This window comes from Tenebrio molitor, chromosome 7, assembly GCF_963966145.1.
Source record: "Tenebrio molitor chromosome 7, icTenMoli1.1, whole genome shotgun sequence".
In the NCBI taxonomy this organism is placed as follows: Eukaryota; Metazoa; Arthropoda; class Insecta; order Coleoptera; family Tenebrionidae; genus Tenebrio; species Tenebrio molitor.
In genome coordinates, this window is record NC_091052.1 from 3074275 (window position 1) to 3086911 (window position 12637).

The 12637-nt window shown below is 36.7% G+C and overlaps 2 protein-coding genes across 7 annotated transcripts in view; one reads left to right on the plus strand and one right to left on the minus strand.

Moving 5' to 3' along the window:
• The window catches only part of btsz (bitesize), a 46201-nt gene extending 40191 nt beyond the window's left edge, over nucleotides 1–6010 (plus strand). For 3 of the 6 annotated variants that reach the window (XM_069053502.1, XM_069053506.1, XM_069053507.1), the window contains 5 exons: nucleotides 4165–4373; nucleotides 4602–5051; nucleotides 5097–5290; nucleotides 5379–5590; nucleotides 5644–6010. In XM_069053502.1, coding sequence (XP_068909603.1) covers nucleotides 4165–4373; nucleotides 4602–5051; nucleotides 5097–5290; nucleotides 5379–5590; nucleotides 5644–5786 — 1208 coding nt within the window. In that variant the 3' untranslated portion in view covers nucleotides 5787–6010. The remainder of the gene's footprint in view (nucleotides 1–4164; nucleotides 4374–4601; nucleotides 5052–5096; nucleotides 5291–5378; nucleotides 5591–5643) is intronic. The other 3 variants (XM_069053504.1, XM_069053503.1, XM_069053505.1) reach the window with 3 other exon arrangements.
• LOC138134915 (dnaJ homolog subfamily C member 8) lies at nucleotides 5814–7530 on the minus strand. Its single transcript, XM_069053510.1, has 4 exons — nucleotides 7334–7530; nucleotides 6957–7277; nucleotides 6615–6851; nucleotides 5814–6559 (listed from the first exon to the last, which is right to left on the minus strand). The coding sequence occupies exons 1-4, from the start codon at nucleotides 7385–7387 to the stop codon at nucleotides 6434–6436; spliced, it is 738 nt and encodes a 245-aa protein (XP_068909611.1). The 5' UTR covers nucleotides 7388–7530; the 3' UTR covers nucleotides 5814–6433.
• Between the last annotated feature and the right edge of the window lie 5107 nt (nucleotides 7531–12637).

Below are 12637 nucleotides of genomic sequence, written 5' to 3' on the forward strand. Positions count from 1 at the left end.
GAACATGAAGCAACCGACGTTTTTCACCTCGTTTCGAATTAATTTATGTTTTAGCCCTCCAATGACCTCGGAATATTTTCTAATTTGTTAATTTTCGTCTTACATGTGAAGCATCAGTGGTTGTAGAACGCTAAGTATGTGGCGCTTATTAATAAACTGTTGACACCCAGATGGTCTTCTGAAATAGTGCAAATGGTTGATTTATGGTTTTTCGAACACAAACTACTGACAAAGCGATCGATCTTGATAATAACAATAACAAAAATTGAATTAACTGTGGGGGAAATGATAAATGGCAGGAAACTTTATTCTCGGAGTCGAAGAAAGGTCCATCTGGCGTTATTTTTATTTGTTAAATGCGTGTTCGAAGGGAGGCATTTGTAGTGTTTCCGTTGCTGGTTAATAATCCAATGAATTACCGCCGTTTCATTGAATTATCGATAGAGACGCTTTCAGGCCGCATTGAAACCTCGTGCTGAGTTATCACCGGAAACTTTACCGGAATTTAGTAATCTGGAGCTTTCTGTCTAATGAACCTAATCAGTCGGTTTTAGTAGCGCTGTTAATTATGTTGGTTACGGATAAGGCTGCGATCATCATTAAAGAAAAACATGGCACGTTTAGTTAGTTACAAGGTGAAAGATGAGTCAACTTATTCGACGTTCGATAATAAGAACTCCAGCAACGCGCAGGAAAAAATTCAAGAAATTAGCGAGAATGAATCGGCCGATAGCGGAAAGAATTGGTTTTGCTGCAATTGCTGGAAACTGTGCGGCTCGCAAGAAACCGTTTCGGACGATATCGAATTCGCGATGGTGAAGTACGCACAGGTATGGACACGTTCGTGGAATCTCTTCAGGTTTCCACCCTCTAAGTACCGTGAAAGTATCGCTTTTGTCGAACTGCACAGGTACCGCTTAATCAAACAGAATTAACTTCTACTCGCACGAACGTTCCCAGTGGGTTTTAATCGCACGTTCGTGATTAAGGTCCACACAAATGGATACATTCTTTGTTACGATTCAGGGCTTGCAAATATCCCAGTCCACTCCCAAAGAAAATCGCAGTGGTTTTTTCGTGTTCGGAAGAAAACAAGCCGTCGAAAGCAAAATGGTCCTCGAATGTTGTAGCACAACCGAGACCACAAGAGCTACAGTCGCGGATGAAAAGGAAACATTGATTTGCCGCAAGGAATGCTCAGATATTTTCATTACAGTGACAGGTACATTTCCCAAAATATTAATTGGATCCGAGTTGTTTTTTTTCTTAAATTAAAAAATTAAATTGAAAGTTTCATTAACCGCTTGCGCTTCTTCAGATCGAGAAGTAAGTATGATGTAATTTTCTATTGCAATTCGGTGCGTGTTCGGTTGTAGTGAAACTGACCAATAAAATGTAGATTTGTACACGTAAACCTTGAGTTTTTACAATGATGACTTCACAAATTAAAATAGATTTAAATTAATACATTATTATTGATTTATAAAGAAAAATTAATAATTTATGTAGCCCATTTGGCCTTGTTGCGATTTTTTACATAAGTACATAATTTATTTCTGCACGCTTAAGCCTTCGTTTAGAACGACCGCCTTGTTGAATCATTTTTACCGAAAACACATTCAAACTTATTGTTATGCAAATAATAAATACATGATGTTTTGCACGACGGAGGTTCAAAAGCCGCGAGTTTGACGGGCTTTCAGTAATAAACTCGGAAAGTCGGTAACGTTTGAACAATATTTCGAATTTTCCACTCACTTGAGCACGTTATTCTCACTCTAAAGAATAACGATTGTACAAATATATAATGTCCAAAATGTTACATTGTAGCCGATGAAGATTATTCACATTTCAATAAATTTAGGAAACCTTGCTTTTCAGCGTTCATTATTACGATATTTAATGGGTGGGTAATTAATTGCCTTCCCATATGGAACAATACCTACCTGACGGTGTTAATAAACTGTTGAAGGCCAAATAAAAAGAAGTACGCACAAACGAAGTGTACGCTATTAAACAAAAACAAAGCATTTTTGAAATGTCAATGCATAATAAATTCTTATTTATAAACTGATAAAATCATGACGAGGTGGTCTAGCGAAAGACGTTTGTTACGATGTACAAAAAGACTGAACAAACTACAAAACTTTATCAATCGTGTGTAATTAGATTAAATTAATCTTAACTTGAACTTCAAGTACGTCACAAACGTAATTGCAACTAGAACTAGGTTTCGCCCAGGCCGCCGCCATTTGCAATTAGATAGCGCGTCTTAGCCCCATTTCGCAACTGTGCTGAAAGTGAACATGTTGAATGCAGTTTCATTAGTCTTCTATTGTACGTCTCCTAATATGATTTATGCTTAAACAAAACGTGAAGTTAGAAACGATTAGGACATGACTGTCATTAAGAATAAAGTAAATGTCGTAATCTGTTGACTTGACCATTCAATGAACAAAAGTTGTTGTAGTGTAATAAATTACTATTTGTTGTTGTTGATTTTTTAACTGTTGAATATGAGTGAAAACTTTACTAGTGTGTCACTACACGTAGGACGCAGACATTAATTATTATAAAACATCTTTTTTTTTAATGAACAGCTCACCACAGTCCGTCATTACCATAATCGCCTTCAATTAAAACATTTCAAGCAATATGACTAAACTTTCTTTGCATTTTATTAACATTAAACATTATGCAGATCCTGACCTATATATAAAATACTTATCTTTTTTTGTAAATGTGATGCAGTCATCGTGAATTTTACATCGTGTTCCATTTTATTATAATGCCTACTAACAATAAGTCCACGCTACATTTTATAGACGGCATCTTTTTAATAATAATAATAATAATAATCTATGGTCGGTACATTTTAGATGTGGATTGTGGACTTGTCGTTAAGTTGGCACTATCAGAAAAAGTAACTAGGCGCGCTTATAAGATATTTTGTTTGGAATTTATGACAGATTTCTCCCTAAAGTACAGTTCAATCTTAAATTTTAAGCGACCTCGAGTTTGACAATCCACATCTAAAACGTTTTTACTATAGATAAATACCTACATGTTTCTAAATCTAAAATCGGTGCCACGTGACCGAGAATATTACCTAACTATTGTGCGTAATGAGTCATGAGTGCAAATATAAAAAGGAGTAAAATATTACTGGGTCAAAAATAAAATGAAAGTTATCTATAGAATAAAAATAAAATGAGTAAATACGATAAATTGTTTGACGTTGCGTTGATAAACTGAAAACTAAAATGGAGGTCGAAACTTTTCGAACTACATATATGCGAGAGTGGTAGATTTGCTAACAGCAAACGGAAAATTAAACAACAATGTTAGTGCCCAGAGATATGTCTCAAAATGGGTATCCATTTCGTGGAATAGCCAATTACATTAATTGAACAAGATGTATTACGTACTGTTTGCTTTGTACGACCCCTTGGAGGGGGTAAACTCGACACTGCACTGTCGGTTGGATATTTTTTAATACAAGATAACGAAGGCATTCGCTGAAAGTTTCATAACGATAAATCAGCAAATGTTAACGTTGTTATATAAACAGAAGACATAAGCAGTTAAAACGTCAATCCACCTATATATTGTGAATTATATCGATTTCTAGATCATGACTCCAACTGTACTGTTATTAAATCGGAGGTACAATAGTTCACGGAGTTCTCAGAGCGTTTCTGGTGCGGAAAACAAAGAACCGTACTCACTTTCTCCAGAAGTAACGATAGCTATTGTAACGCTCCGTCCTTCGTTCTGGCGGCGGATTTCGTGGGTGGTTCGGAAAAAAATCTGGAAAGATCTGCATAATACGACGATGTTACACAACGCCATTTTACGTTACGCAGGAGATTTTTATTCTTGACACTCGCATTCATTGCGGATTTTTGTATATTCTAGATCGATAATCTATATTGTTAGTGCAGCATTCAAATTTACATAACTCGTTTAGCACCGGCAATTTTATTGGCTTATTAAATGTCGCTCCGCATATTCACAATAGACAACCTTTCTACCTGTTTTTTCCTGCTGTCGAGAGTGATTGCTGTTATTTAAATTTATCTTAAACGTATCACCTGTCCACCTTTTCACCGTAATAACTGTTATTATCCCTATTAGCCGTAATTTTACATACTCATGTTGCAGATGATGTCAGTATATCAGAGGCACACTCATCACCCATGCTCGCTTCGCGGAATGGGAGCAAGAGCGCTACTCCTAGTCCCGTTGCTCCCAGTTCCAGGAGAGGAACCGCATCCGTTCCCAGCCAGGATTGGCCCAACGTTAACGCAGACGATGACATAGATAGGCTCGTCGTGATGCACCAAACACGCAGCAGCCTCTCGAGTCTTGGAGTAAGCATCCCCTTTTTCACTCGGGTAGTTTTTTGCTAAACCGTTTACTTGTCTGTACCGTTTTTGCTGTGTACGTTACAATTTTAAATTGAGGATGGAATAGACTCTGTTTTTGTGGGGCTTCTTTTCAATTTTACAAACCATTTATAGCGGAAGACGTAAAATATCGAAAACTATTTAGGTTCAAGACATGCTAATACTAATAAAAATGATTGTTATTTGTCGCAGTTGAGGTCAGATTCCATGGCCAGCGTGTACTCCGGGGCGGGCGAAGGAAGATACGGCACCGTTGCCGTCCGAGGCCAGGTGGAATTCGGTCTTCAGTACAATTACAAAGCCAGAGCTCTGGAGATCCACATCAAGCAGTGCAAGGATTTGGCGCCGGTCGACGCAAAACGAAATCGCTCCGATCCCTACGTTAAAGTGTATTTACTGCCCGACAAATCGAAAAGCGGAAAACGAAAAACGAAAGTCAAGAAACACACCCTGAATCCCGTCTTCGACGAGACCCTCAAGTTCCACATTTCGTTGAACGGGTTGGAAACGCGGACGTTGTGGTTGACGGTCTGGCACTCGGACATGTTCGGTCGAAACGACTTCTTGGGAGAGGTCATGATGACTTTAGAAAATAAAGTTTTTGATGATCCTACTCCCGTGTGGTATAATCTTCAGGAGAGGGTGCGTGATTGCTTCGGGAGCTCTAGTGTATGTTAACGATTTCAGTTTCAGACCGAGCCTTTCGACGACATGTTATCATTCAAAGGTGATATCATTGTGTGTCTGAAATTTGTGCCTCCAGATATGACGGTTCACAAGAAAGGAAAGCGCTCGCGAGGCACTCTGCACGTTCTGGTCAAGGAGGCGAAGAGTTTGACGGCGGTCAAAGCAAACGGAACGTCGGATCCCTTCTGCAAAAGGTACAAAGCCCAAGAACGAACAGTTCGCATACATTTAAATAAATTTTCAAAAACGAGATAACCGGTATTCTAACGAATTATTTTACAGTTATCTTCTGCCTGATAAAGGACGAAGTTCCAAGCAGAAAACTCCGGTGGCGAAAAGAACTGTTAATCCAGTTTGGAATTACACATTTATCTACGATGATGTCACACTTCAGGAATTGGCCGAACGGTGTTTGGAACTGACGGTGTGGGATCACGATCGATTAGCGAGTAACGAGTTCCTAGGTGGTGTACGATTTTCGTTGGGCACAGGTAGTGGCAACGGAACAAATCGAGATCAAAATTACATTCTGTTTTTTTTCTCTTAGGTAAACATTACGGCAAATCCGTCGACTGGATGGATGCGACCGGAAAAGAGCTTACTTTGTGGAAGAGTATGCTAGAGAGGCCAAATTTTTGGGTGGAAGGGTGTCTATCGCTCAGACCAAGTTTGGATACTCGTACATCATAACAAAATACTCAATAACACTGACATATCTAGGGTTTTTGTAACAAAGCGTTTTTCTTTATTTAGTTTTTTCCAAATTTGTACATGGGTTTAAAATGTTTAATCATTTTTATGATGTAAGTAAATTTTTTACTAGTTATTTAATGTATACCTTAATATAGGTAACCAATTCTAACAAACTGATATATTTTCATATTACATAAATAAATAGATGTTTTGTACCGTGATGTCATTTTTTTTGCCTAAACGTCTGAAACTGGGAAAAAATTAACCACAAAAAACGACCGTAGTGAGCTCCGAGTACGCAGAGAGCCTCGAACTGTTACAACAATGCAGAAACCTGTCTTGATACATTACTGTGAAGTGGACATTTAGGACAGTACTAACCTATCTTACTATGACTTAATACACTGTAAAAACTCTCCAAAAGGTGTAAAAACTGACGTCTTAACTTGTATACTCGTACATATTCATGTATTTTAAAAATAAAGTAATTCCTACAAAATATTTTAGTATAAAATATGATCTTTTTGTAATTTTACAAACACATAAGTAGCTATGTGTTTTTAATACATAACAAAAATACTCTTACAACACAAATGAATTACATAATAGGTGAACTATATCTACATGATGAAATGGATATTGAATTATCTAGATTCGGGCTTGTTTTTCGGAGGTTTGAACATCTTGATCTTTTTGCTCGCCTTTGTCTTCTTGGATTTAGAATTGGCTTGAAACGACTGCCAACTTTCAACTCTGTTTTGCCGCGATTCCTGCAATTAAATTTGCTTGTAATTCAGATCACAACAAGAGCAAATCTAATAATACCTCGAAATTTTTCTGCCATTCTCTTTGCGCTTTGATGTTTTCCTCTTCTTCAATTTCTTGTTCCCTTTTCCTTTTTCTTTCTTCTTGATCTCTTTCTGCTAAGTCACGTCGTTTCCTTTCCATATCTGCAAATAGTTTCATTGTGAGAACATAAACGGCATGTTTGTATTTATCAGGATCATCCTCTGGGATTCTGTCCTTTCCTTCTTTTTTACATTTCTTTCGCTTCTCGGCAAGCTACAAACATTTTCAATACAAAATTGTCTCATCTTAATAACGCAAATTAGAAAGTAAACGCTAAAGCCTAGCCAACTGTACTACAAATTTTGCAAAAATGCTCACCATCAAGTCTGTTCTACCCTTAGCTTCTTCAATAATATCCAAGCACTTTTTCCTGGTCTCATCACTCTCCAGAGTTTTCCAGGCTTTATTAACTGCCTCAAATGCTTGTTGAGCTCTATCAGCATCATTTTGATTTTTGTCAGGGTGCACCAGAAATGACAGTCTGCGGTACTGTTTCTTTATATCCTCAATAGTAGTTTCTGGTTCTACTTGTAACACTTCAAAGGGATTTAAATTGAAATATGTCGAACCCGGACGCAATAATCTGTCTATTTGTTGTTTTGGAGTAAGGACTGAATCTCGTTTTTCTATTTCTTTCACCTAAAAAGTGGGCCAAATGAAGTCAGTTGCATACACATTCACATAATGACACTCACCTCTGTGTAAAATTCATTAAATTTTGAATCGGTTTCAGGCGGCGTGTGTGCCATTTTTTCGAGGAAAATTGCGATTCTGTTCTATTATTGGGTTTGTTGTTATTTTTATGATGGAGGAATATGTCCTTTTTGACGCATTTTAGGTGATATTCCGTCTATGATTGTTTTCTAGAACCAATTGACAGTTGTAAAAAAAGCGATTTCTACATTACCGACGCATTGTTGCACTGCAGATTTCATTTTGTCAGGTGTTCAAGTAATTCCCCGGACTAGCAGATGTCGCCAACATCGAATTTTGTCCAAAAGCGGGTAAATTCAAAAATCACAATTTCGAAAATCACGGTTGCAATAATGTGTTGTTTAAATTATTAATAATACAAGTTTTCGGATGGTACAAAACTTCATAAAACCGATACTGTTGCTGGAATTGTTAATAAATTTTATTTATACTCCCATATTACAATGTGGATATTCTGATAAGGTCGATAACAGTTGATATCTATAATACACTCAACAATATTAATGTAACTTTAGAGTTGTCGAAAACGCACTTTTATATTTTTCTTTCGATTAATTATGTAAAACCGGCTATATTTTGCAACATTTAATGGCTCGATGCATTTTTGTTATGCTTGAAACACTAGTGGGATAGGTCAAACAAGGTTTTTGTGAGTGCAACAATTTTATCTGTACGTCAATCAGTGTTAATATCAAAGTGCATGTTTGCAATGAAGATAAATTAAGTAATCCCCATCGCCACAGGACAATTTTCTCGACAACCCTAAATATAAACTTTACTGTTATTAGGGAAAATAAACGTTTTATTTGGGCAATGTGGTTTTATTTTGTCATGAGAAAAGTTATTAGTGAAAACGAGACAAAGGACCGTTTCCTCGGCAGATTTATCAATTCGATTAATGCCAAATCTCAAACCTAGAGTCGTTAAACACAAAAATTATTTAGCCAGGATCTGACAGTGTTATTCAATTATAAAAGCAAACTCGAATGTACAAGTATTTTTTTATGCGGTGAGTAGCCAATTACTGGTAAATCAGGTAATGTGGAACGTTCGCCTATCAAGCTAGAATCATCAAGAAAGATCTTGTCGTATTATGGTAACAGCGATTTTGCCAATGCGTTGATGCTTACGCAACAGTATGATGTACCGGGTGTATCTCCTTGCCCTCCCAACTTTTTCTAACTTGTGCAACGCAAGAAACCAGAAATCGTAAATAAATTTGGCAGAGATGGGTCGAGTTTAGCGATAAGTGCCAAAAATAATTTAACAAAATCATTAAGAGGTAATCGGTGTTCGTGTCGTTCATGATCATTACGAATTACTCAATGTGAATATTAGAAGAGTCATAATTTTAAAACAAGGAAGTTCGCGAAACGTGAAATTTAATCATGCGTGCGTTTAATTTTAGACGTGGCCTTACACATTTTCTGTTGCCAGAGGCATTATGTAGAATATAGCCTTGAAATGTGAAGGTTGTTCGTTTGAGAATCTCTTTCCACCTACGAATAACTGTTTTAATTACCTACTTGGAAGTTTTAACCTGCGATTGTGTCAGATAAAATAACTGCATCGATTCCTCTTCGCAAACGGGATTAAAAATTTAGTTCAAGGCAGAAAAGATTCGCGTTTAAAGAGGGCAGCAAGAGATGCGGTTTAGTTTTGTCGATGGATAACGGTGTTAATGCACCGAACGAGATCGGATTCTTAGTGATAAGAGCAAGGTGACGTCCAATTAAAACAGTAATTCATGGAAATTTGACACATAAGTACAGAAAACTGTTTTTAGGTCTAGTACGATGATCTTAATCAGGGTTTTGTGTTCCACCTAATACGGCTTATTTGCGATAACCAAAGCCGACAAAGCACCGTTATCGAAGTTTTCCACTGAATTGTCTTTGTCTCAAATACTCCTACCTACCATTTGTCCTTAAAATCTGATAATTTTTTAAATACTCATAAGTAACGTGCGATTAATTAAAAAAAAATCGAGTTACCTGGATTGTGCTATTCTGATGCTTTGATTGGTTCAAACCACCATTTTCGCCTACTCTGATTTTTTTTTTATTTGATCGCACGGTACTATTCCGGACACTGAATCTTGGCCAACATTTTTTTGACATTTCAAAAAAAAAAAGATGTAAACCAATCATTAGCGTCATTAATAAATGACAATTATTAAAAATCACTTTGAAGTTTTTATTCTGACATAAAAAAAGCAAGGAAATGGCATTATCGAGTCAAAAGTTGGGTTATATTCAATAAAGGCCAGTTCACACATATTTGTCAGTTAAATGTCAGTTATGGCCACCATTCCGTGTCCGGAATAGTACATACAATCGTTGCACCTTTTCAGGAGTCCATCTGATTTGTCTTGTTTTCCAAATTTAAAATGAAATACTTTTGCGAATTAAAAATGTATACCAGCGTTTTAAAAACTCGTTCAAGGTTTTTGTTCTGTTTTTATTTATTAAAATAAATGTCTGTCTTCCTTCACTTAGGGACATCAAGCCTTCCAACTGCTTTTGCAAGTGCGTACACTCCAGGGACCTAGACTTAACTCATTATAAATGAATAAATGTGCATCTTAGGCGGCTCTGGAAAGCTGATTTTAGTTTGGCAACCCTGGCTAAAGACCCGTATCAAGTGTTTTGTTTTGTTATGGTTGCAAAGACGCTATAACAATTCATATTTTCCGTGGAATTTATCAACAATAAACAAATTTTGAGCAAAAATGTATCATTTTAAGGTTAGAAACTGGGGCCGGTCGCCCGGACTCGTGTCATTGCTGTCATTTGTCAACGGCTGGTGAGAAAGCGAAAGGGCCATTCACACTTCCAAAGCAAATCAAGTCGAGTGATTTTTATATTATTTCTCATGATTCAAAAGTTAATCTATATGTAATAATTACATTAACACCTGTATGATCCTTTCTGATATAAAATTGTAGGACACGATAAGATCCTTTTACTTGAAAGATGGTGCGATAAAGTCATGGTATTATCTATAAATAGGTTAATAAGTTCACCTATTGCGTTCAAAGATAAAAACATTCTCTTTCGCATTTGTTCACGGGATCACTAACCAATAGACCATTACAATATGTACGAATTTGATATTTTCTGCGCTTTTAAGTAACCATGACATTTGTTCTCTTATAATTTGAATAATTTATAAATATGTGTCTCGAATTGTTAACATATGTATCATTGCTATTGTTGACATACGTATACATATCTGATAGTGTAGAGACCATCAGTAGGAAATTAAAAAAAAAATCGACTTGTAGATAAGGAAGTGTGGTGTAGAAATAGTAGATTATTTAATAATTTTTATTGTCCATTATTTAATTACATACATATTATGATATGTAGACATTACAATTATAAAAAAAAAATGCAAGGTAAATACATGAAGCAATACCACTTTTACGACAATGTCTGTGACGTTTATAATATGCAAAGTTTTATAGGTATATCGAGGTTTAGTTGTTCAAACTGACCTTAAAGAGCAGACTTTGATAGCTTATCATACCATTCTAAACCTTACCGTGCTTTGTGTTTTTATTTTATTGTTATTAAACATGACCCTGCTACATATAGCTGTCCACAAATGTGGTAATCACATCACTTTCGAAATCTCTAAGCTCGCATCTCCGCCGTTATGATTACCATAAGTCATATCTTTGATAATATCACCTCGTACAGAAGTGTTAAGAATGATCACGTGGTTCGGCTTGCTTGTTTAATTAACGACCTGTATTTAATCGCGTTAATCATCAAAGTATACTTTTTACTTTGGGGAATGTCTATTAGTCAGTCTCTGGATTCCTGGCTAATAAAAAATGAAACCGTGAACATCCAGGGCCATGGCCACTTGCCAGGAAGACGCGGCGATGGATTTTTTAAGAAAATCGTCATAAAGAAGTCGTCAGTTTTATTTTGGAAGAGGTTGGATTTCAATTCGAAAAGCGACAGTGATAAATCTTCCTATTAACACAAAATTTGTTAATTCGAACAAGAGTGGATTTATTAATATGAAGCAAAACACGAAACTTCAACACTTGAGCGGTGCAAAACGAGAAGATCATAGGCGGAGCTACGATTTACGTTGTACTCGCGTGAGCTCGGCGTCGCTTACCGTGTCCTTCTCGTTTTGATTTTGACTTCTTTTGAATTGTGTTAATATTATTATGGCACGTGTCGCAAATAGGTACGTGTCTGGTAGCTTGATAACATGAAAACGACATGAGGAAGATAGTGATTCGAGGTTAATGATGCACTTTGGCTAAACTGTTATGGGATGTCCCAAACCGATCAATTTTGCAAGAGGAGAACACAATTGGCAGTAAGTGTGGTAGGGCCTATTCTTTTTGTAAAATGTTGGGTCGTAAGAATCCTCGAAGGGCGGACCTGTGAAGATTCGTCTTTCGTAAATCGTGTAGAACTGTCGAATCCTCAAATTAAAGGTATAACCGGGTCCTCCGTTCAAGATTAACAGGAGTCAAGTGCTGCTTCACACGATGTGTTAACCCTTAGCATGGTGTGAAAGCTATTAGCAACTCCCGCCCCTGGCGGATCCGATCGCTAAATCCACTCGACACAAATTGGCCCGTAAATTGAATACCGGAGACAATAAATCAGTTGTAGAATCGTAACGCACTCTCTGCCGCTTTTTGTGTGAGTTATGTTTAAGTGGATTTATTTTATGGATTAGGTTTTTGTGCTAATGAATTAAGCGATGTAATTCTGCTCGTCTGACGATGGAAATTGAGGTATCGACGTGTAAAAAGGCATCGTTCCAATTAAAGATAAGGTTTATCACATTGGAGATCAATAAACATCGTTGTCAAGCAGCGAAACTTCAGCAGAAAATTGTGCCACCTTCGTCGAACAGGTTCGATAACGAAGAAGGTTGACTAAAAATAAAATCGCCACACTATTCAATACAACATGCAGTGCGGCAATATGTGATCGGCTTTTTATCGTTCATTATAACTTATCAAATGAGGTCAAATTGTACAATCAGTACTTAACTCCACTGCAAACAAACTCTGAGCAAGAGTAATTAAAATTAATACTTAATACATATATTGGTAAAATCGTTTCTGCGCAAATCCTTCTCGTAAAACAAGTTCTCACGACAATTCTTTTAATTGAGCAATTAATGGTACCTCTGAAAATTGGAGGCTTCGGAATAGTTGAGCCGAGTCACAAAAAGAGGAATTAATGATTAGTAGGTGCAATAAACATAATGCAATATTAATATGGCTTTTGGCTACCAGAGCG

What these genes read in the sequence shown, in the direction of transcription:
- LOC138134915 (XM_069053510.1), bottom strand. Translation starts at nt 7,387, where the DNA reads ATGGCACACACGCCGCCTGAAACCGATTCAAAATTTAATGAATTTTAC. An exon ending in TTAATGAATTTTACACAGAG is followed by an intron (nt 7,278 to 7,333) that starts GTGAGTGTCATT and finishes CCCACTTTTTAG; the next exon opens with GTGAAAGAAATAGAAAAACG. An exon ending in AATGGCAGAAAAATTTCGAG is followed by an intron (nt 6,560 to 6,614) that starts GTATTATTAGAT and finishes ATTTAATTGCAG; the next exon opens with GAATCGCGGCAAAACAGAGT.